At 31.6% G+C, this 23,359-nt stretch overlaps 1 protein-coding gene across 12 annotated transcripts in view; it reads left to right on the top strand.

The window, feature by feature from the left end:
- Nbea (neurobeachin) overlaps positions 1–23,359 on the top strand; it is a 646,499-nt gene that overhangs the window by 63,765 nt on the left and 559,375 nt on the right. For 6 of the 12 annotated variants that reach the window (XM_048800828.1, XM_048800832.1, XM_048800829.1 and 3 more), the window contains exons 2-6: positions 12,505–12,736; positions 15,883–15,983; positions 16,226–16,321; positions 20,850–20,971; positions 21,840–21,966. In XM_048800828.1, the coding sequence (XP_048656785.1) occupies positions 12,505–12,736; positions 15,883–15,983; positions 16,226–16,321; positions 20,850–20,971; positions 21,840–21,966 (678 nt within the window). Of the gene's footprint in view, positions 1–12,504; positions 12,737–15,834; positions 15,984–16,225; positions 16,322–20,849; positions 20,972–21,839; positions 21,967–23,359 lie in introns of all 12 variants that reach the window. The other 6 variants (XM_048800824.1, XM_048800826.1, XM_048800830.1 and 3 more) reach the window with 1 other exon arrangement.

A 23,359-nucleotide genomic window follows, 5' to 3' on the forward strand; every position in this document is an offset into this window, starting at 1 on the left:
TATATATATATATATATATATATATATATATATATGAATGAATTCTTTACTGTTAAAAGGCAACTCTTAGATTTAGTTAATCATATTTGGTTTTAAGTTTTTTGTTTTGATTTTTCATCCATAATATAAAATTTTTGTTATTTCCTTGGGAAGGGAAGTTCTAAAGAAAGGTTCAGAGAAGTGAGATGTTTTAGGCATTATCTGAGCTACCAATATCCTGGATATTGGATTTGGATTAATAAACTTAAACATCTGTTTATTTTGTTTAATGAATCCAGTTATACATACAAATAGGGTTTTTTTTCCCCCTGAACTCCAGAATTGCAAAATAAAATCCTGGAAGACATAAATAACAAACTTGACAATGAAACTTAAAGTAAAAATGATTACTTCCTATTCCTTTTAACTTATTTTAATTTCCTTCCACAGATAAGCTTTTTATTGTACTTGTCTCATACGAGCAGAAAAATTACTTTAAAAAAGGTAGATATTTATTTTTGTTTACTTTTGTAATATGATCCATATGTTCAGGAGATACGTGAGCTTCTGAATTTAAACCCAGGAATCATTAAAAAACCCAAAGCTAACAAACAGTAACTGTGACTACTTTGAACTCTTCTCAATATTAGTTTTTACATTTATTTGAAGTAAAGCATTATTTTACTCTATACAACTAAGTGGTCATGTTAAGCAATATAATAGTGAAAGTTTATTTAATTCAACTCATGTGACCAGCAAAAACAAAAATCATGAGAAAATAAACCTCAAAATGAACATTAGAAAGTTTACATATAGCTATACAAATATTTTACTAAACATTTAAATTTTACATTTAAACCTTTTCTATACAATTGAGAGTTATATGCTTATTATAAAAATGTTCTGTTGGACAAATTCTATATAAACTTATTTGACTAACCATATGAATACCACTGATTTATTTGTACAGATTTTATTTATCCTTTCAAAATGAGCAGGTATAGTTATAACTGAATTTTGACATTCAGGTAAAAATAGAATATAGACACTATTAGTTTTTCTTATCTGATCTTTGGTTATCTATTATTTGTACATTTGAAAATATTCCTTACACAGTTGGATTTAGTTACAAGAGCACTGAAAAACCATTGAAAGACTTTAGACTAGAGGAGTGACATTATCCCCTTTTTATTCTGAAAAGATCATCTGTTGCAGTGGAAGAGAGTAGATGCATTGTTGTTATTTTATGCTTTAGACAGTTATGTTTTAAACATTTAAATATGAGAGAAAAGTATTTTGTATTCAATAATCTCCTTACCAATTCTGATGCCCTTTGGTTTTTTTTGTGTGGATTGAAATTTCCATCATTTCCCTACTGCCTGAAAAACTTACTTATATGTCTGAAGAACTAGCTTATATTTTTTGAAGTAAAAGTCTGTGAACAATGGGTTCTCTTAGTTTTTATTCACTTGTAAAGTTTTTATTTTGCTTTTATTTATTAAGTGGATTTATTATCAGGATTTTCACTGTTAAACTATGAATTAGAATTTAAACAGATATAATTGTTTGGCAGTTAAGACTTTCCATTTTACTTGTTGAATTGGCTGCTAGCAGCTAAGTGTACTTATTACATCTGCTTTATAGTCAGTTATATATCTGTGTTATCATCCATTGTTTTATCTGTTATCATAGTCAGCTTTTGTTAAAATAGTTATAAAATGGGTATAGTGGCTTTGGTATACTGCATATTGCTTTAAATATATTTTAAAGATATGTTTTGAAGTTGGCACTTATTGTGTTATAGCCACTCCCTTTGTTTTCATCTCTCTTCTCTAGAGGTTTATGGATTGTATTTGTAGCAGCATTTGTTATACTCTTGGGCATAGTTATTTCTTATACCATAGAAAGATTGGCAATAGGAATTACTTGTAGAGAGGACTAGTATAAAATAAATAGGAAACAAACAAGTAATTTCCTTTTCAGCTTGCCTTTCTCAGGATCTTTAATTTTATTATGTCTGTGCCTAAATTATAATTTTTTGTGTGTTTTATTAAACAATTATCTAAAAATCATTTATCATGTATGCTAATGGTTAACCACAGAGCTTGGAGGTTATATGACTAGTAGAAGTATATATATGTGTTTTGGGGCTTGGTCTTTCTGGGGTATTTTTTTATATTACAGTGTTATAGTTATACATACTAGTTGGCTTCATCTTGACAAATTTGCACATACATAGAGTTTGATTTCAATTCATATTTCCTTCTGTTTTCGAACCTTCCTTCCTCCCCCCATTCTCCTTCCTCTACTGATCTTCCTTTCACTCATATATTATTTATTTTTGATTGATTCTTATACAAAATGGTGAAATTTACATTTATATTAAATATTTATATATTTACATAGAATGGTTTTTTAAAGTTAATTCTGCATTTCTTTCCTATTCTCATCCCTTCTTCCCTCTCCATCTCTTCTTCGTATTCTACTGATCTTTCCTATATCTTTTTGCTGTCTGATCCTCCCCTCTGCCTCTCCTTTATTTTATTTTTTATTTTTGGTACCAGGGATTGAACCCAGGGGAGCTTAACCACTGAGCCACATCCCCAGATATTTTTTTATAATATTTTATTTAGAGACAGGGTCTTGCTGAGTTGCTGTGGCTAACTTTGAAACTGGGCTTCCTCCTGCCTCAGCCTCCCAAGCTGCTGGGATTACAGGTGTGCACCACCTGCCTGGCTTCCTTTGTTTTTTTGTACCTTCCACATGTGAGAGAAAACATTTGACACTTGAGTTTTTGAGACTGGCTTATTTGAATTATCATGATGTTTTCCATTTCCGTTTACTTACCAGAAAATGCCACAATTTCATTTTTCATGGCTGGGTGAAATTCCTTTGTGTATATATACTACAATTTTTTAATCCATTCATCTGTTGAAAGGCATCTGGGTTGATTCCCTAATTCAGATATTGTGATTACTGATAATATAAACACTGATGTGATTGTGTGGCTATAGTATGCTCATTTTAGTTCATTTTAGTTTAATTTTATAGGAAATGTTTTCAGTTTTTCTCCATTCAGTATGGTGTTAGTTTTGGTTTGTCATAGATAGTTGAGGTAACTTCCTTCTATCCCTAGCTTCTCCAGTGTTTTTAACATAAATGGGTTCTGGATTTTATCAAAGGCCTTTCTGCATCTTTTGATATGCTCATGTGATTCTTCTTCTTAATTCTGTTTAAGTGATGAATTACATTTATTGATTTGTATGTTGAACCAACCTTGCGTCCCTGAGATGAAACCCACTTGATCATGAGGCATTATCTTCTTGATGTGTTTTCAAATGTGGTTTGCTTATATTTTTTTAAGGATTTTTGCATCTATGTTCATGTTATAGGTCTATAGTTTTATGTCATTGATGTATCTTTGTCTAGTTTTGTGTCAGGGTTATACTGGCTTCATAGAATGGGTATGTTCCTTACCTTTCAATTTCATGGAATAATTTAAGAAGATTTGTTTGTTTTCTTCAAAGAGCCATTAGAACTCAGCTGGTAATCCATCTGGTCCTTGACTTTTCTTTTTAATTGCTATTTCAATTTCATTAGTATATATTGGTTTATTTAAGTTTTCTATATATTTCTGGTTCAATTTGCATAGAACATATATGTCTAGAAATTTGTCAGGAACTTCTAGATTTTCTGATATATTAGTGTATAAATTTTGAAAATAATTCATAATTATCCCCTGGGTTTCAGAAGTATTTTTGTTGATATCTCTTTTGTCATCTCTAATTTTGATGATTTAGGTCTTTTCTCTTTGTTTTGGTTAGCTTGGCTAACAGTTTATCAACCTTATATATCTTTTCAAAGAACCAACTCTTCTTTGTATTGATCCTGTGTATTTTTGCCCCCCAGTTCCATTAATTTTGCTCATCTTAATCATTTTGGGTCTTCTACTGATTTTGGAATTAGTTTATTCTTCGTTTTCTAAGGCCTTGAGGTGGAGCATAAACTTATTGGTTTGAGATCTATTTTTTTGATGTAGGCACTCAGTCCTATAAATTTTCCTCTTAGAACATCTTTCCTACTGTCCCAGAGATTTTTTTTCATACGATTTATTTTTATTTTTTTTAGTCATACATGACAGCAGAACGTATTTTGACATATAATACATACATTGAATGCACATACATCAATCATAATGTCTATTCTATTCTGCTGCCCTTCCTATCCCCCCTGCTCCTCCCCTCCTCTCCCATCATTTCTCTGTCCCAGAGATTTTGATACATTTTGTCTCTGTTCTCAATTGTTTCTAAGAATTTCTTTTCTCATTCCTTCTTTGATCCATTCCTCATTTAAAAGAATATTGTTCAATTTCCATGTGGTTTCTATTATTGTTATTGCTATTTACTTATAGTTTCATTCTATTATGATCTGATAGGATATTTGGGGATTATATAATTTTTTTTTTTGTATTTTCTAAGACATTCTGAGAATATTGTCTATTTTGGCAAAGGTTCCATGAGCTAGTTGGAAGAAGATAAATTCAGCTGTCTGTGGTAAAACATTCTGTAGATATCTATTAGGTTCATTTGAGTTATTGTATTATTTTGGATGGAAATATTCTTTATTGATTTTATGTTTTAATGACTAGCCTATAGGTGATAAGTATGTGTTGAAATCACCTAGGATTATTATATTGGTTGTATTTTAGATTTAATGTAAAAGAGTAATTTTTAAAAATTTGTTATATATGACAACAATGCATTACAATTCATATTAGTAATTTTTTAAATGAAATCGGTACACTGATATTTGGAGCATATATATATGTATATATATATATTTACTGTCATTATATCTTCTTGTTGGGTTGTTCCCTTTATCAGGATATAGTTGCCTTCTTTGTCTCTTCTGATTAATTTTTGCTTGAAATTGGCTCTGTCAGAAACAAGAATAGCTACTACTGCTTGATTTGAGGCTGTTTGTGTGGACTAATTTTTTTCTTTTATCTTCAGCTCATGAGTGTGTTTGCCTATGAAATGAGTTTCTTGCATACAGCATATAGTTGGATGTTGTTTCTTTGATCCATTCTGACAATCTTTGTCTTGTAATTGGGGAGTTGAGTCCATTACATTCTATTTTGGTATCTCTATGTATTTGTTATTTCCTGCCATTTTGATTTTTTGGTATACTTAATTCTGCCTTGATTCCCATTTAGAAGATTACTCTCTTCTTTGATATTTATGTATCTGGAAGCTTTGGGATTTGTTTTTGGGTTCCTCTGTGTGCCATAATCTTTTTTTTTTTTTTTTTTTGAGTATTCTTTGTAGTGCTGGCTTGGTGATCATGAAGTCTTATACTTGTCATGGTAAGTTTTGATTTCCTCCTTGAATTTGAAAGAGGGCTTTGCTGGATAAAGCAATTTTGGTTGGCAATTATTTTCATTTAGAGCTTGATATATCTTGAAAACTTGATTTTACAGTCTGGATTGAGAAGCCAGAAGGGAGCCTGATTGATTTGCCTCTAAATGTAACCTGATGTTTCTTTCCTTCATATGATACTTATTCTTTATGATGTTGAAAACACATGGATTTAAATTGTGATGCTGAGACTAACTTTGCAATATTCAATAGCTTATTCAACTACTATTAACACCCATTTCCTCATGTATTACCCTCATTGCACAGATTTAGATAATTAAAGGGAGCTATATATGTAAATTACACAATAGATAATATTTATAGCAGCATTCAAGCATTCACAAAATGGTGATTCTCAGTTATCTTGTTTCCACTTATGTATTTCTTTATAAAATTCCATACATATATGGCCCTATTTAAAAAAAACACCTATCAGAAATTAATAACTTAGATTGTACCTTTTATAATTTAGATTGTACCCATTTCTAAAAATATTTGCATCAACTCATAGTACAAGATAACCGTAGACTAAGGAAGCAAAATGCTTGTAGGAAAACATAAAAGAAAAGGAGATAATAAAAATATGTATTTATTAAATTTTGATTATTAAATTAAACTTTAACTTTCTGACAGACAAGGCAAAAAAGGATAATACAGTGGCTTACATTACTTTAACTGTCTAGTAAAAGAAAGCATACTGGTTTGTTGGCATGCTTAATATTTCCCCTGAAATTTTGTGATAAGAGAAATGCATTTCTTTAGAAAGGAACATTGTCAATGTAATGCATGATGAAAGTCACTTAATTTAGATGTCTAAGGAGATGAGAAATTGCACTATTTCCTTGTTAAAAAAATATTTTTTAAACCAGGAATTGAACTACTCAGGGGCACTTAATCACTGAGCCACATCCTCATCCCTTTTCTGTATTTTAGGTAGAGACAGGGTCTTGCTGACCTGCGTAGCACCTCGCTAAATTGCTGCGCCTGACTTTGAACTCGTGATCCTCCTGCCTCAGCCTCCTGAGCTGCTGGGATTACAGGCATGCACCACTGTGTCCAGCTTACTATATTCTTAAATGGCTTATAATTTAAAGGGCTTTTATATCTCTTTTTATTTTATATTTTCCCTGTATGTAAGTTATAGTAAATGTCATATATAGTTAAGCCACCATAGATTATACAAAAGTGCTATGGTATCTGAGGGGAAGGTATTTTTAATTTTGAAACGAAATTTTCAAAAGGCTTTACTGAGGAGGTAAAATTTAAGTTGAACCTCTAATGATTATTATTTTGAGAAAAGTATAAAATATGTGGGTAATTGTTTATGTGTACATATAAATGTATTTGTCAATGTGGAGGTAAAAGCATGAAGAAAAGCAAGAAAAAGTGAGAGTTATATGTTGGTCTCTGTTTCAGTAAGCTTTTTTGCTCAGTGACTAAAACATTTGACAAGAACAATGTTAGAGGACAAAAATTGTATTTGGGGCTCATGATTTCATAAGTCTCTGTCCGTAGATAACTGGCTCCATTCCTTGGGGCTCCGGGTGAGATAGAGCATCATGGTGGGAAAAATGTGATAGAGGAAAATGGCTCACAGAATGACCAGAAAGCAGAGAGACTCCACTCACCAGATACAAAATATATAACCAAAGGCATATTCCATGCCCCACTTTCTCCAGCCACACCCTACCTGCTTTCAATTATCACTCAGTTGCCTAATAGGGATTAATTCACTGATTGGATTAAAGCTTCATAATTCAATCATTTCACCTGTGTATGTTCTCGAATTGGGGTACACCTAATATCTAGACTATAACAGTGACATAGATAAAATTGGTGAATTTAGGAAGATGAGTGAGGTTGGAACTTGGAAGATTATGAATGTTATTAAAGAATTTAATCTTTAGAAAAACACTAGAATTCCTTCCTTCCTTCCTTCCTTCCTCCTTTCCTTTCCTTTCCTTTCCTTTCCTTTCCTTTCCTTTCCTTTCCTTTCCTCTCCTCTCCTCTCCTCTCCTCTCCTCTCCTCCCCNAAAGGCAAGTCCCCAGTGATTTACTTCCTTTAGCCATACACCCCCCACCTGCCTACTGTTAGCACTCAGTAATCCATTGAGATGATTTATCCACTGATTAGCTCATAGCTCCCAGAATCTAATAAGTGTATAGCATCCTAAAAAAAAAAAAAAAAAAAAAGAATGCTGTGTAAAGCCTGGCTAATGACTTGGGGACTAGACATGGAAGTGAACCTGCTTTCAAGCCTGCATTTCTCCCTCCTGTCTTCCTATCCTCTAATACTGCTATCATCTCCTTGTAAGTTAAATATTGAATATATAACTTATATATACTTGGCAGTGTACTAGTAATATATATAAATGGATAGTAAGAAAGAAATAATCCTTGTTCTGTAGAAGCTTGTTGTAATGTGGGTGATAGGAAGAAATCTGTGAACAACTGTTGTCTTGTGTTTTTACTTATTCTGGTAAAACAAGATACCAGAGACTGAGTGGCTTAAATCACAGAAATTTATTTCTCATAGTTCTGGAGGCTTAGAAGTCCTGCAGTCTAGGTGCTGTAAGATTTGATTCTGTGAAATAGCCCCTCATCCTGGCTTATAGATAGCTGCCTTTGCACTGTGTTTTCACACAACACAGAGAGAAAAAGTTCTGATTTTTGTACCTCCTCTTCTAAGCAAATTAATTCCATCATACCTTCTAAAGCCCAAGTCTCCTGATATATCACATTTCTGGTAGAGCTTCAACATATGAATTTTGAGGGGCACAGATATTTAGTCTATAAGATTATGTAGTGATTGCTATGATGTAGATGGATTATCATGGAAGTTCAGAAAAAGATCCTCTTTCTGGGAAGGTCTTTTGGGTGAAGTGGTTTGTAAACTGATATTTGGAAGTTAAAAAATCCAAGGGTTCAGGGAGAATAATATGCTATGCATATATTCTCTTCCTAGTATTGCATATAAAGAATTTTACATGAAGTGAAAAATGACATTATAGAAACCTTTTATCAGTAATTAGAAAAGGGGAAGTAGAGGAAGCAGAAACTAGGGAGTTAATTGGAGCGTGATGAGCAGTTTATTAAGTTTAAACTTTATTGAAGTAAATAAATTGCTAAGAAATCCAACTGAATAATGATTGTTCAGTTTTATTTAATTAATGAATGATGAATTATTCTATATTATCCTAACTAAATAACCTTAGATTTCAGTAACTTTGGTTCTATACTTAAGGAAATCAACAAGATACTTTGTTATTAATTAGTGTTTTCTGGCAGTGTATTTCCCAGTCACATTATATTCCAAAGTTTTAATTCAATAAACTTTATTTCTTTCATGTAAATAAAAGTTAAAGTTAATCTATATTTATTTTGTATAAATTCACTTAAGACTGACTGTTGAGTCATTGTGGACTGCTTCTCTTACAGTGGTAATGCCTTTTAGAATTTTCAGTACAAGTCTTGGAGGAAAAGGAAACCCTTAACTCTGCCAATAGAGTGTCATGATGACACATAAAATTCATGGAAATTTCAATTGATTTCTGGGTTTTCTTTTATGCTATGGTATAGTGATTTGACATATCTTTTCTAAGAAGAGTTGTTATTGATATTTAGCTTTTTTGACTTTACTGTCTTACATTCTTTAACTTTCAGGCTGTTTTTCATTTCTTTTTTAGTTTTTGTGTATGTGTTTGAGAGAGAGAATTCTCCTGTAATGCAGTATTCAAAATCTGCTTTCTTACTGAAACTACTGTGAACAAATTAGTTTTTCTTCCTACAGTTGTTTCATTTCTTATCCACTGAAATCATTCTTTCCTCATTTTGCCCTTCATATTGCTACTATAAGCATGTCATCTCTTTTGCTTCCTTAAGTCTACCCATCTGACTTCATTACAAAGTGTCTTTTCTAATCTAAATTGGAATCCTCAATCTGCCATTTACCTCATTCATGTTGTTTAACTTGACTTATCTTCACTTTTCTCCTATAAGGACAATTATGCCTTTTTTTAACAGGTCTTTCAGATGGAGAATTGTTTAAATAATAAGTCAACTGTTTCTACTTTTTCTTACATGCTTTAATTGCTAATAAAACTATAAAACTACTCATTAAAAATGGAGACTATTTGTCTAATATTTAAAGATAGTCATACAACAGTTAGTCTCTAATACTAATGTGTGAAATATTGTAATAAAAGCTAGAAAGACTAACCCTCTTTAGAGAAAACAGGTCTATATCTACAATAAATATCTCTGCTATTTTTCACCATGAAATCAGAGAACCATAGCCACACTCTTTTGTAATTAAAAGATGTATAGAAAAGGGGCATTGTTTTTGACTATGAAAGATGGCAATGTAGTGTTCATCAGAACGTGATTGTTAGAATTTCAAAATTAATTATTAAATTCCTTTTAAAGCAGATTTTTTTCTTCCTGTTGAGACAATCTCTGCTATTATATTTTATAATGACACTTTCTTATACCACATTCTGCTAACAAGGTTAAGACTGGATTAAGAGATCAGTCTAAAAAATACTTAAATGATCTCCTCTTTTAGTGTGTTTACATTTTTACACATTTTTTTTTTCAAAGGCTCATATATATAACCGTCATTATCTATTCACTTTAGTTCTTCTTAAGTGTACTACATTATTGATTTTCAACCCTTTTTATTACTTCATGTGATTTATTTTTTGAGAACTTCTTTTAGTACCTAATAAGTGGTTTTTAAAGATTCATGATAGTGTTGACTCAAGTCATTTTGTTGTATAATAATAAATAAATAGGAATTCTTTTGTTTTCAGGCATGATAAAAGTGATATTTGAGTTGGTTTAGACCCAAGTAGTATCTGAAAGAGAAACATGATTCACAGTAGATGTGTGTTTGCAGGAAACAAGACTGAAGCTGGCCGAGTTTCCTGGTACTTCAGAGGTGTATCAGATTAGATGACTACATTTTTTACCTGGAAGATGGGGCTGCTAAAGACAGTAGCAAATCTTAATTGAATGCTAACTATATGTCTGCCATTGTGCTTCAGTACTATAACCCAATTATCACATTTAACCCTCACAACTGTCCTGTTAGAAACTTTCATTCCTATTTTGTAGATAGAGTAAGGAGGCTTACAGAAATAGTTCATTCATTAAGGTCTCCTAGCTAGTGACTGTTTTAGTCAGAATCTGAATCCAGTAAGTCTGAGTTCTGAGCCAATCTTTTAATCACTGTTGTAGCTATTTTCATCCATAAGCCAAAAATAGTTGTAGTTGAATTTGTTTCAGATATAGAAGTGAAACTAGCTTTTTATCAGAGAAGGTATCTAGGTCAGTTCAAAGTCAGTATTTAGCAGAAGGAATAGTTGTTTATAAAGATGAATTTTGGATTTGTAACAGAGAAAAATATATATGGAGTATAATATTTCAAAATTTGAGAAAAATGTTTAATTTTGAAGATTTTTAATATATTGTTAAATGAAATTTTTATTGTCTGTATGGGCTTATGTGAAGACAAATTTCTTGAATTTGATTCCTGGGTCCACTACCTGTTTTCTGATCCAACTCTGTCTGTGATTCCTTATCTGTAAGATGAAGAGAATTTATAGCTTTTTAATAGATGCTTAGCACTTATAGTAGTGCTAAATGCCATGTTAGGTGAGATAGTGGTATTGTTGTTATTTTTTTCTGTGTATATCTTACTATCTACATATATGTATATACCTCACTGATAGAAATTAATTTCAATTCTTGATCCTAATTTTAATTCCTGCCTGTTTCTAATCTTGGTTTTTCTTTGCTTCTTCTTTCTCAGTTACTTATATTTTATGTTCTGTTTTATGCTTTTTATAACTTGTATGTCCATTTTTGTGGAATAATTTAGAGTGTACATACATACATGTACATCTTTGTGAAATTTAATACTGTTAGTCCTTAGAATTTTTCTTGTCCACTGATATATCATTGCTCTGAAAACAGTAAGTTCTAGATGTTAACAAATAAACCACTTGTTGAATTAAAAAATGAATTATTATATTCAAAATTTTAGGTTTTCATAAAAGGTTATTATTTTATTACTAATTTTCCATTCTTTAGATTAAAAGGAGGATATCCAGTTTGTCAATGTTCTTTAAGAATGATGCCTATAAATGAATATAATAATCCATGTATAATTTGATCAACATAGTAAAAGAGTATCACTATATTATTTTACTCTGTGTATTTGTCTATCACTACATAAAGTAGCATTTGTTAGGGACAGAAATAGTTCTCAACTCATTTGTCATAATGCTACAAATAAGATATGCTTCTGTTAAATTAACTTTCTTTATCTCATTTCACATTTTGGCTTTTAAAAGACATCTTTTATAAGACCTTGCATATTTCTGTGCTCAATTCATTTTTTAATATTTATTTCATCATTTTCATTTATTGTTATTTGTGCTAGTATCAGTTTCATATTTCTTCATCTATATGTGGTGATTAGACCCAGCTTTTTCTTTTCCTGTGACATCTTTTTGAAGCCTAATCTTTTAAAAAATAAACTTCAGGCTGGGGATGTGGCTCAAGCGGTAGTGCGCTTGCTTGGCATGTGTGCAGCCCGGGTTCGATCCTCAGCACCACATACAAACAAAGATGTTGTGTCTGCAGCACCACATACAAACAAAGATGTTGTGTCCGCCGAAAACTAAAAAAATAAATATTAAAAAAAATTCTCTCTCTCTTAAAAAAAAAAATAAAAAAATAAACTTCATCTTAAAATTTTTCCTTAGTGAGCTCTGTGTTTTCTATTGATTATCACTTTTAAAGGCCACGCCTTTCTTTTAAGAATTTGTCCTGAATCCCACCCAGTCATCACAGGCTGAAGTTTGCTTTATTATTCTGATTTTATTTTTTCTATCTTTGTGAAAATCAGATTTCTGTTTGGTAGGTTTAGTTCTCACATCTACGGTTCTTAAACTTTGAATCAAAATTATACACCAGAAGATTTGAAATTTTTAGTGAAGCTGTTTTTTCCGCTAGTTGAATTTTGGGTGTTGTTTTACTTCATTGTTATAAATTACCTCCTATGTTAACTCACTAGTTAATGTTTCTTTCTGTTTACTTTCAGCTTGTTGGTGGTGAATTTGATTTGGAAATGAACTTTATTATCCAGGATGCTGAGAGTATAACTTGCATGACAGAGCTTTTGGAGCACTGTGATGTAACATGTCAAGCAGAAATATGGAGCATGTTTACGGCCATTCTACGCAAAAGTGTTCGAAATTTACAGACTAGCACAGAAGTTGGGCTAATTGAACAAGTATTGCTGAAAATGAGTGCTGTAGATGACATGATAGCAGGTATGGGACTGTTCAACAGGAAAGTACAATTAAAATATTTATAAAGCTCATGTACTTATCATTATATTTTGTAGGTAAAATAGATTGATTTGTTGAAATTATCTTGATTTTTAAAAAGATAAACAAAAATGTATGGAAAATTTATATACTTTTATATTAATTGAAAACCTGAAGAGTGAAAAACGACAAACCTAACTAGTAATTTACATTTCTAAGTTTTAGAAAATCTCTGTACAGTGAAGTAAGTTCTGTGGAATCAATCAGGAAAATAAACAGTATTTTCTATGTAGTATATAAGTAAAACTTTACATGATTAAAATATCAAAATGCATATTTCTTTTCTGTATAATGAATGAATGCTTTACCAAATTATCTCAGCTTTCTGCTCTTTAGTTTGGCATATATGGCAGTATGACAGATGAGAGGAGGTACTAAAAGTTTTAGAAATAAGTATGGTGTATCTTTTGGAGGTGTTTATTGTACTTTGATTTTTTTGGGGACATCTGTGTTAAACATTACTTAATAGAATATAAAATATGCATAAATTTCATGATAAAACATTTTTTATGCTCTTTAAGAATTATTTCAATCATAACTTTGAAATCTATGGCTTGTCACCACCAACCCTTCTCTTCCTGCAAGTGAATTCCCCTCAGTGGTTGGATGCACTTCAGTAGGAATGTTTTGAATGATGGTCTCAGAGCAGCAGTTATTGCCAGAAAATAAGTTTGGAGTTTGAAATGTTGATTATTGTAAACCATGGATTTTCAGCATAATTATCTTCTGACATAAAAGTGTTTTCATAATTTGAAAAGTGACCATCTGACTTTTCACAGTATCGTATCTGATTCTTAAAAGTATTTCAGACACAAGAGAATGCAGTTTAATGTTTTGACTTATGCTTTAATTAATTTCAAAATTTGTAGAACAAACCATTAAGTAAGAAAGACTGAAATGAACAGTGTTGATTAAAGATTAATGCACTTTTAATGTGAATTTTTTTAAAAAAATTGATTTTCCTAGCATATTAAAATAATTTCTAATTTCTTTTGAGGTGGCATATATCTGTTGAACATGATTTAACATTCTCTATATTTGGTACTGATGGCTAACTTGATGAAAAAGGAGATTCAGACTTAGATTTCTTAAATATCCTTTTAAAGAAAATATTGTACTTCTGTAAATTCTGGAGTTACTTAACTGGAATTTATTTGTATAAACTTGTATGTATACATGTTGTATAGAATATCATGTGATCTTTTAATCCTTATATCTGAGCTTAAGCTCTTAAGTGTATGTGTATGTGTAAGCAAAGTGGCTTCCACTTTATATAGTTTACAGAAGAATTCAGCAACATGTGACTCATAGTTCATGGAAGCGTAATTCATGAGATTAGGATGTAAAGTGACAGTGAGGATAGTATCCCAGAATTTAATGTCTTGATATTTTCTATTATATAAAGCTTTTATGCTTTTTTCTAAATAATAATATTGAGTACACACAAGTTTCACTTTTTATTTTAAGCAATTTCTTACAAAAGAGCCTGTCAATGGAATGATATAAAAAAAGAGAATGCATACCAGAAAATCTTAATTTTTAGTAGAGAAATTAAAATGTAAACATCATATTAAGAAACAGTGAATAGCCATCCAAACAATATTAGGTTTTCATCTCTGAATGTATTATCTAGCATGTCATACGTTAAGTTCAAAGAGTTACATTTAATTTAGTAATGTGAATGTATCACTAAAATGCAATTAAACATTTAAATAAATTGATAATAGAATCTCACAATTGGTAGTATCTTTAAAAAATCTTGTTATCCAGAAAAGAATACTTGCTAAAATAGAGTTAAACTAAGCTGCTTAATTGTGTTTCATGTACAGTACATAAGGAATTTAAAATTTTTGTAACTAAGTTTAAATTTAATAGATTTCTTTCTGGGTCATGCATCATATGTATTGCAAAGTGGTTTTTTTTAAGTATTTGTATATAAATCTTTAAGATTTAAGAAATCTTCACTGATGGCTGCCATTATAGCTAATTGCTTAAAACTAAGGCATGTCACCCTAGGGTTTTTAAAGTACTTGATTTTAATCTAGAATTCTTTCTTAGACACATGAATGATTTATATGAACTAGCACTTCCATACATATTTGTTATTTAAATGATGAAACATTTTGTTTCATTAAAAGATTTTTCTCAAAAATGACATACTCATTATCACAGTTTTTATAGAAATTGCTTCTTGTGGTGTTAAGTAAGAATCAGTTAATTATGGATGAAAATAAACATGAGATTCCTATTTGGAAATATATGGGTATCATAATATTTCAAATTCTAGTTATTAATCTTACATATTTAATTATATACATCTTTGAAATACTAGTAATAATGTACAAAACTTTGAAATACTAATAATAATGTACAAAGAAAGTAATCAGAGTCAAGAGACAATTTTTTCTCATTATTTTGTGAGCTGATGTGTCTGTTATATGAACATGAATACTCACATTGGAATATGATTATTACTGTTTAAATCAGAGTTTCATTTATAGATTAGTGGATAAGAATGAGGGTTCTGCACCCATATTATCTGAGTTTCAATCCTGATCTACAACTTGCTAGCTATCTATTATTGGGCAATATGATTAAGTTGTCTCTTACATAATTTGCACATTTTTAAGTGGAAATATTTTTTGGTACCTACCTCATAGGCTTGTGATGTTAATGAGAATAAACCACTTGGAGTAATACCTATATAGAGCAAGCACTCAAACTTACTAATAGCCCAAGGAATATTTCAAGAACATATTTTATTAAAAAATAGATAATTCTGAAAGAAAAAATGGTCAGCCTTCAATTTTTTATTTGAACCTTTAATAACCAATTTGCAATGTTAAATCTTTGTACCTTTGTATATTTTTAATGCCTTTTCTTGCATATGGCATATATATATATATATATATATATATATATATATATATATATGCAAATTCTTAATTAGAAGGGCTATTCATGAGGACATTTAGTTATGTTAGATGTATATGTGACAGTTGATGAATTCTGATGTTTCAAAAAAGTATATTACTTGACAGATGGCAGCCTACGACTAGAGTTCAGAATAACTTTATTTTCCTTTGAAGATCTTCTAGTTGATATGTTGGGGGTTCTTGCCAGCTACAGCATCACTGTCAAGGAGTTGAAGCTTTTATTCAGCATGCTTCGAGGAGAAAGTGGAATCTGGGTAAGCTGTGGTCAGAGGGAAAAGTATTTAATAACAGCCCATTAATACTTAATGTTCAACAATTTGTCCCTAGAGAGCTGCATATTTGAATTTATAATGGAACTTATTTTCATTGTAAACAGTTTAGTAAATAAGGCTAATTTTCTCTCCAGTTAGAAAACAGTTTAGTGACTGAAGTGGTATTTTAGGTATTACTACTAAATTTGCACAATGATATTTTTCTTGTTTTGTTCTTTTCTTAGCCAAGACATGCAGTAAAATTATTGTCAGTTCTTAATCAGATGCCACAAAGACATGGTCCTGATACTTTTTTCAATTTCCCTGGTTGTAGTGCTGCGGTAAGTTTTCATTACATACATGTATTTTTATGTTATTTTTAGGGCAACTAGCCCATCAGTTGCTGTCTTCCCATGGGCATATGTTTCCTTCTCTCTTGGTTAAATGCCTGAATGAAATTGCTATGTTTTATGGTAAATGTACATTTACCTTCATGAGAAACTGTCGAAATAATTTCCCATAGGTGGAAAATTTTGTATTTCCATCAGCAGTATGAGAGTCCCAGTTCATTTTGTAACCTGGACAATTTTAGTCTTTTTATTTTGAGAAATTAAGTAGTTATGTAATGGTAGTTTATTGTAGTGTTTATATTTCTCTCATATCTTATAATGTTAAGGTGTTTTTAGTGTGTTTATTATTGCTCATTCTTTTGTCTTTTTTTTTCAAATCTGTTCATTAAAAAAATTGGTTTTTGTCTTATTTTCTTAAGAGTTCATTATAAATTTGAGGTGTAAGTATCTATTAGATAACATATTTGTCAAATATTGTCTTCTAATCTTTGGCTTGTCTTTTTATTAACATTTCTGTTCAGCTACAAAAGATTTGGTTTTGATGATGTCCAGTTAAAATTTTCTTTCTTTTATGGAATGTGGTTTTGTATCCTAAGAAATCAGTCTAAATGAAGTACACAACATTTTTATTATGCTTTCTTCTAGAAGTTTAATGGTTTTAGCTCTTATATTCAGTTCTATGGTCCCTATTGTATTATTTTTATATGTTGTAAGACAAGGTTACAGAATAAATTTTGTTTGCATATCTATTTGTTGCATAACCATTTGGTGAACATATGATCCTTTTCACTTTGAATTACTTGACACCTTTGTTGAAAATTAGTTGACCATATTTAGGTTGATCTATTTCTGAACTCTCTAGTTTGTTCCTTTTGTCCTTTATTTGCATCCTATGCCAATGACACACTGTCTTTTATTATTGTAAATGTATAGTTACCGTTCTTAAAATTAGGTAGTATAAATATAACTTTGTTCTTTACTTTAATATAGCTTTAGCTATTTCACAATGTTGGCATTTCTACCTATATTATTGAATAAACTTGTTGAATTTTGTTAAAAATCCTGCTGTGATTTTGTTTGTTTAAGTGAACACGACAATTTGGAGAGAATAGAATGGTTATCTTAACATTATTGAATCAGTTCCCAAGCAGATCCTGAACACAGCATATTTTCCTTTATTTATTTTGTTTTATAGTATGTTTTAATAGTTTTCATCATATATCTCCAAAGGTAGCCTATGTTCATTTTTTCCTTTTTTATTTTAGTTTTACCTTAAGGCCTGGTAGACCCAAGGTGATTTATTGGGGATAAGGGATTGCATGAGTATGTGGAGTAATGGGGAAAAGGGAAAGCTTTTGGATACTCCGGTGACTGTCCTGTAACTAGCCACTTTTGTTGATATAAAAGTACTGTTGTGAAAGTGGTATGTTATGCTTTTCTTGGCAAGGGTTCAGAACCACAAATCTAAACCTGTATCAGTGTGTTTCTAGGAGTTAAGAAGAAATTAATGTATTCATTAGATGATTGTACAATTTCATCAATTTATCTTACTATTCAGTGTTCTCAGTATTTTGCCTATTCACCTTGGTATTTTGATGCAACAATATTTTAGAGAAACTGTTTTAGAGAAACTTATAGAGGTGTTAATCAGTGAAAAACTTGTCAAGAAAATGAAGCATTTTTCTAGCAAACAATAATAAATTTCATTTATTTTATTTTTATTTTATTTTTTATGTGATGCTGGAGATTGAACCCAGTGCTTCACGCATGCTAGTCAAGTGCTCTACCACTGAGCCACAACCCTGGCCCTAATAAGCTTCATTTTATTAGCAAACACAACAATAAATGAAATAGTTTGTTTTTCAGAAAGTAAGAAGGTTATATTTTTGACAATAAAGCTATCTGAGCCAATTGCTTAAGAGTTAATACCTGAAAGGACATTTTTTTTGGGGGGGACATTTTATTCATTTGTAGAGTTTGACTTTTATTTGAAATTACTTGTATGTTTTTGTGTGTATGTGTGTACATGTGTGCCTGTATGTGTACATGTGTTTTTACAAAGCACAATATATACATTGGCTACTTTGAGATTATTTAATAGCCAATTATTAAGTGTTTTTTCCTATCCATATCTTAAGTCATAACATTGGGAATGTAGACATATTGAATGCTAATGGATAGATTAAAAAAAACTTGCTCTAATAAGGGGATGTAAGTGATAGAGTATATTTAGATACTCAGAATTATGAGAGCACAATGATAAGAGAATGATGGCTGGGGTTAAGTCCAGGCAAAACTTCACAGAGGAGTGGCATATTAGCATGATATTGAGGGATAGTTGGAATTTTGTAGGGAGAAGAATTTTGGATAGAAGCAACATCATGTCTGAAAAGGAGAGCTGTAAAAGAATTGGTAGAATAGTTATTATATTTAGGTATACTTTGAAATGTGAGGTGAGGTAATAGAAGATAATCAAATTGAAATGGTTTGAAAAGTTAAACAATTCTTTCTGTTGGAGTTCAAAAGATTCTCAGCTTCTCTTCTCAGCAGTGGGGTTGTCTGAAGCACAATGCTCCACCTTCCAGATTGCTGGAGTGAGAGAGGTAAATCCAGTAGGTGGAATTCCTGCAGGGTAGGTAGAATTCCTGGAGGTAGCCTTTAGTTTAGGTGGGCTCCAGGCTCTTCACTGAATGCCAACTGGTCTGGAGATTTAAAATCGGTGCACCTCCAGGGCCCAGTAATTGCAGGGCCACCCTAGAAGACTGTACTCCATGCATCTCTCCTGGGTTCCACTTGTGTGGTGGGTGACCCAGTTCTTAGCCTCCTACATCATCTGCGGACCCCACATTTCCTGGTCTTGGGTTCAGTCTCCAAACAATCTTTCCTGCCCCTACCCTTCCAAGTTCCCAGCCAGATATGGTTCTCCCAGCTGGTCCTGCAAGTGGCTGGATTGGGGGGAGCATAGAGCTGGGTGGGTTTCCATGACTAGTTGTTCCCTGTGTAAACCTCCCTCCATATTTGATTTTCTCCTGGTCACTTAAGCACACTGTATTGTACAGTGTGTGTTTACTGAGCCTGTGTTTTGTGCCAGACTCGAGTTTGCCAGGAATTGGCTCCCTCAGTTGCCTGCCCCAGTGCTGGGCTGTAAAATGGTTCCTTCCTTTGTCCTCCCCTCACCACCTGGAGAGATGGTGGCTTCTTTCCTGCACAAAGTTATTGTGCAGTCTACATTTCAATTTAGTTGGGCAATGTTCCTGATATCTAAGTATTCCATACCTAGACTCACCTGGGACCTCCAAAAAATGTGGGTTCCATTAATTCCCTTCCCTCCACTTTGCTTGCGGAAGGACCGAATTGGCTGGTACTTCTGGCCTGTCTGGGGCAGCGGCTGTGCTGCTGGGGATTTCTTCCTTATTTTATTAGATCCAACCTCCTGAACTGCTTTGAATGTTCAGTTTTAAATTCCAGTGAAGTTCCCACCCCAGCCCAGCTGCCCGTTTTTGGTCACCCACCTCTCTAAGAACTGCCTCTCTTCTTTCTTGGTTTCATGCCATGAAGCAGCCAGGAAGTCAACCTCCTCTATTCTGCCATCTTGAAGTCTTCCTTGAAATAGTTTGTTGGAGCCATAGTATATGAAGAATCTTTTATAACCTGAAGAAATTTTGAACTATTCTGTATACATAGGATTTTTATTGTGGGAACCACTTTTGTATTTTAGAAAGACCATTATTAGCAATATGAAGAATGTGTTGGGAAGACATCAATTATGAAATTATAATGGGTATCTTTTATATGAAGGAATTTGATATCCTCTAGGAAAATAAATAAATCTACCTATAGGTTTCTTGACAGTTAAGTCAAGTGATTGATTACTTCCTCATTTATTCCTTAGAATGTCTGAATTTTATTTCACTGCTGTTATAAACTGAGACTTCCATTATTTTGTTTTTATTTATGAGTGGATCTGAATTCTTCTGTGGTCATAAGTTTCATTGGTTAAGTTTCTGAATAATCTCATGGTTTTCCCTCCTTTGTTTTAGTATTGTGAACATTTTGAGGACTATCACTAATACTTGTGTAACTTTAATACACAGATTATTAATTTCATTAATAATTCTCAAGCACAGTTGTTTTAGACTACAAAGATTAAATCTCTTTTAGACAAAAGAAATATAACTGAAATCTAGCCTAAACCATAAAAAATTGGAAGTTCTGAGACATATGTAGAAAAAGCTGTATATTATTGAAACTAGAGAATGAGTTTTGAAATATAGCCTGAAACTCCATATGTAATCTGGATCTGAAACTTCAATCACTATGTATTTGAAAACATAATGCTTTAACATTCAACACAGTACATATAGATTATTTAAGTAAAATGTTTCTATTTTCTATAGTTCATAACTTTTTGATATTTATCCCTTCATCATTTTTTAAATCTGTAAGGTCAGACTTGACTTTAGTGATCTTACATTTCCTTTAACTGACACTTTTATCTTTTTTTTTAATTGCCTTATAGGCAATTGCATTGCCTCCTATTGCAAAGTGGCCTTATCAGAATGGCTTCACCCTAAACACTTGGTTTCGTATGGATCCGTTAAATAACATTAATGTTGATAAGGATAAACCTTATCTTTATTGGTAAGTAATATGTTTACTTTTAGGACTTGTGTCTTTAAGTAAATGTATAATGTGGTAACTGTATAATGTGGCATCAAGACTACCTATTAGATAATTATATATATCTTAAAACAGCTAAATAATTTTTTTTCTTCATTTTACTATTGATTCTAGGTTGACCTTTCTTGCTCTTCCCTTCCTCCCCAATTACTGCATAAGAGTCAAGGATTGCTGACCTTCCCTGTCTAGTTATCTTCAATATAGATTACTTGTGGAGTACCTTCCTCTTTGATTTGATCTAGGAGAGAAAAAATAACACCCACAGATTTCATTCACTTTGCCTTTTCACTTATTTTTGTTCTGTGAGCATAATTAACATATGCATTGAAAAATAATGATTAAAATTTTTGACAATTACATTTTTCTTATTTTGAATAAATATACACTCTTTTGTTTAATCAACCACATTATTTTCAAAGTTGGCTCTGTTTTCATTTGTAAGCTGTTTTCACAGATATAGCAGAGTTAGAGAGTAAGTTGTTATTGAAAATATGAACTGTGTATGAATGTTTTGTGTTTGCTAATTGAAGATGGTATTAATAGTAGATGAATTCTTTTTGGTAGATTTGTTCAATATTGGTTTTTTTTGTAAGTATCTGTGGTATTTTAAATTAGTTTTTTATTTTACAGTTTGAATTCTTTATCTTTTAGTTATAAACCTTTTATGTTTTAGTTTTAGTCTTTTTTTTGGTACATCTTAAACTCTTGCTCTATATTGAATAAGGTTTATTTTTAGTATAAAATAATAATATTTAATAGGCATCACTTATATGGTTATATATGTTTCTTTTAATCAGATGTTATTATATAATTCTCATATTCCTTATAGTTTTCGTACTAGCAAAGGAGTCGGTTATTCTGCTCATTTTGTTGGCAACTGTTTAATAGTCACATCATTGAAGTCCAAAGGAAAAGGTTTTCAGCACTGTGTGAAGTATGATTTTCAACCACGGAAGGTAGGTAAAAACAAATATTTCTGTTCATAGTCGCGTAATTCACCATTCACATTGTCTTAAAACCTGTGATGACTTCTGTAGTCTTCTCCTTCATGAGTTTTCCTGTGATTCTTAATGTTTTTCTCTTATTCTTGTCTGCATTTTCTTTTTACTTTAATGGTTTAGTTCTGTTTTCTACAAGATCAGTCCTTTGACCTGATAGAGTCTGATCTTTTATGTCATTGTTTCAGTAAGTACTACTATTTACCATATGTCATGTACTTTTATAGGAACTTGGGACATGACACTGAACAAAATAGAAAACATCTCTACTTACATGGTGCTTATATTTCATTGGAAATTTTTATTCAATTTCATAATAGTCCTTGCTCTTTCTCTTATCTTCAGAGCTCTATTTTTATATTTTCATCTATTGCCAGATGTTGCCATCTGGGATGTCTTTCTGCATTCTGGACCTTAGAATATATGATACTGAATTTCCCATCTCCAGTCCCATAGCCATTCATGTTTCAAAGTCCTCTAATTAAGACCTCTTCATAATAATGGAATTTGAGTCAGTTTTGTTCATTGTACTATGTCAATTTTCAAGTCCTACTTATGTCTCTGAAATTTATCTCCTTTAAAAATTTCTTTACTTGGCTGCTTAAATCCTTCCTGTTGTGCTCTCTTCATGAAAGATGATTTGTCTCTTCCCCTTCCAAACTCTTCTACATACTAATATATGATTTATCTTCCTGATCATATTTCACTGACCAAACTGTTTATATTTTACTAACTTCCAATAGATTAAAAATTTAACTTAGTGCTTTATAATTTGTATATTTTGTTTGATTTTTTAACCTTTTCAATTCTGTATTTAATATCTGACATGAACTGCATTCATATACACCCTTCCCCATATCTATAGGTTTTCAAATCCAGCATCATTGCTATTGCTGTATTCTATTTCATGTAAAAATATTGCCAGAGAAGTCCTCCCTAGATTATCTTGTTCCCAGATATAATTAATTTCTTTCAGAGTATTTTACTTCAGCATCTCTTATGGCAATTATTTTGTTTAAATTTTTATTATTCATAGATGTGTACATTATTTAGTGACTGTTGAGACCCAGATCTTTGTTGGATTCATCTTTGTATTCCCTCAAATGCCCGACAGAAAGCATTATACTTCTATAATCTCAGTGACTCAGGAGGCAGAGGCAGGAGGATTGCAAGTTCAATGCCAGTCTCAGCAATTTAACAAGGCCCTAAGCAATAGAGCAAGACCTTGTCTCAAAATAAAAAGGAAAAAGGGCTGGAGATATTGCTTAGTGGTTCAGTGCCCCTGGGTTAAATTCCTGATTTCTCTCTCTCTCTCTCTCTCTCTCTCTCTCTCTCTCTCTTTCTCTCACAC

Source organism: Marmota marmota, unplaced genomic scaffold, assembly GCF_001458135.2.
Source record: "Marmota marmota marmota unplaced genomic scaffold, marMar, whole genome shotgun sequence".
Taxonomy (NCBI): domain Eukaryota; kingdom Metazoa; phylum Chordata; class Mammalia; order Rodentia; family Sciuridae; genus Marmota; species Marmota marmota.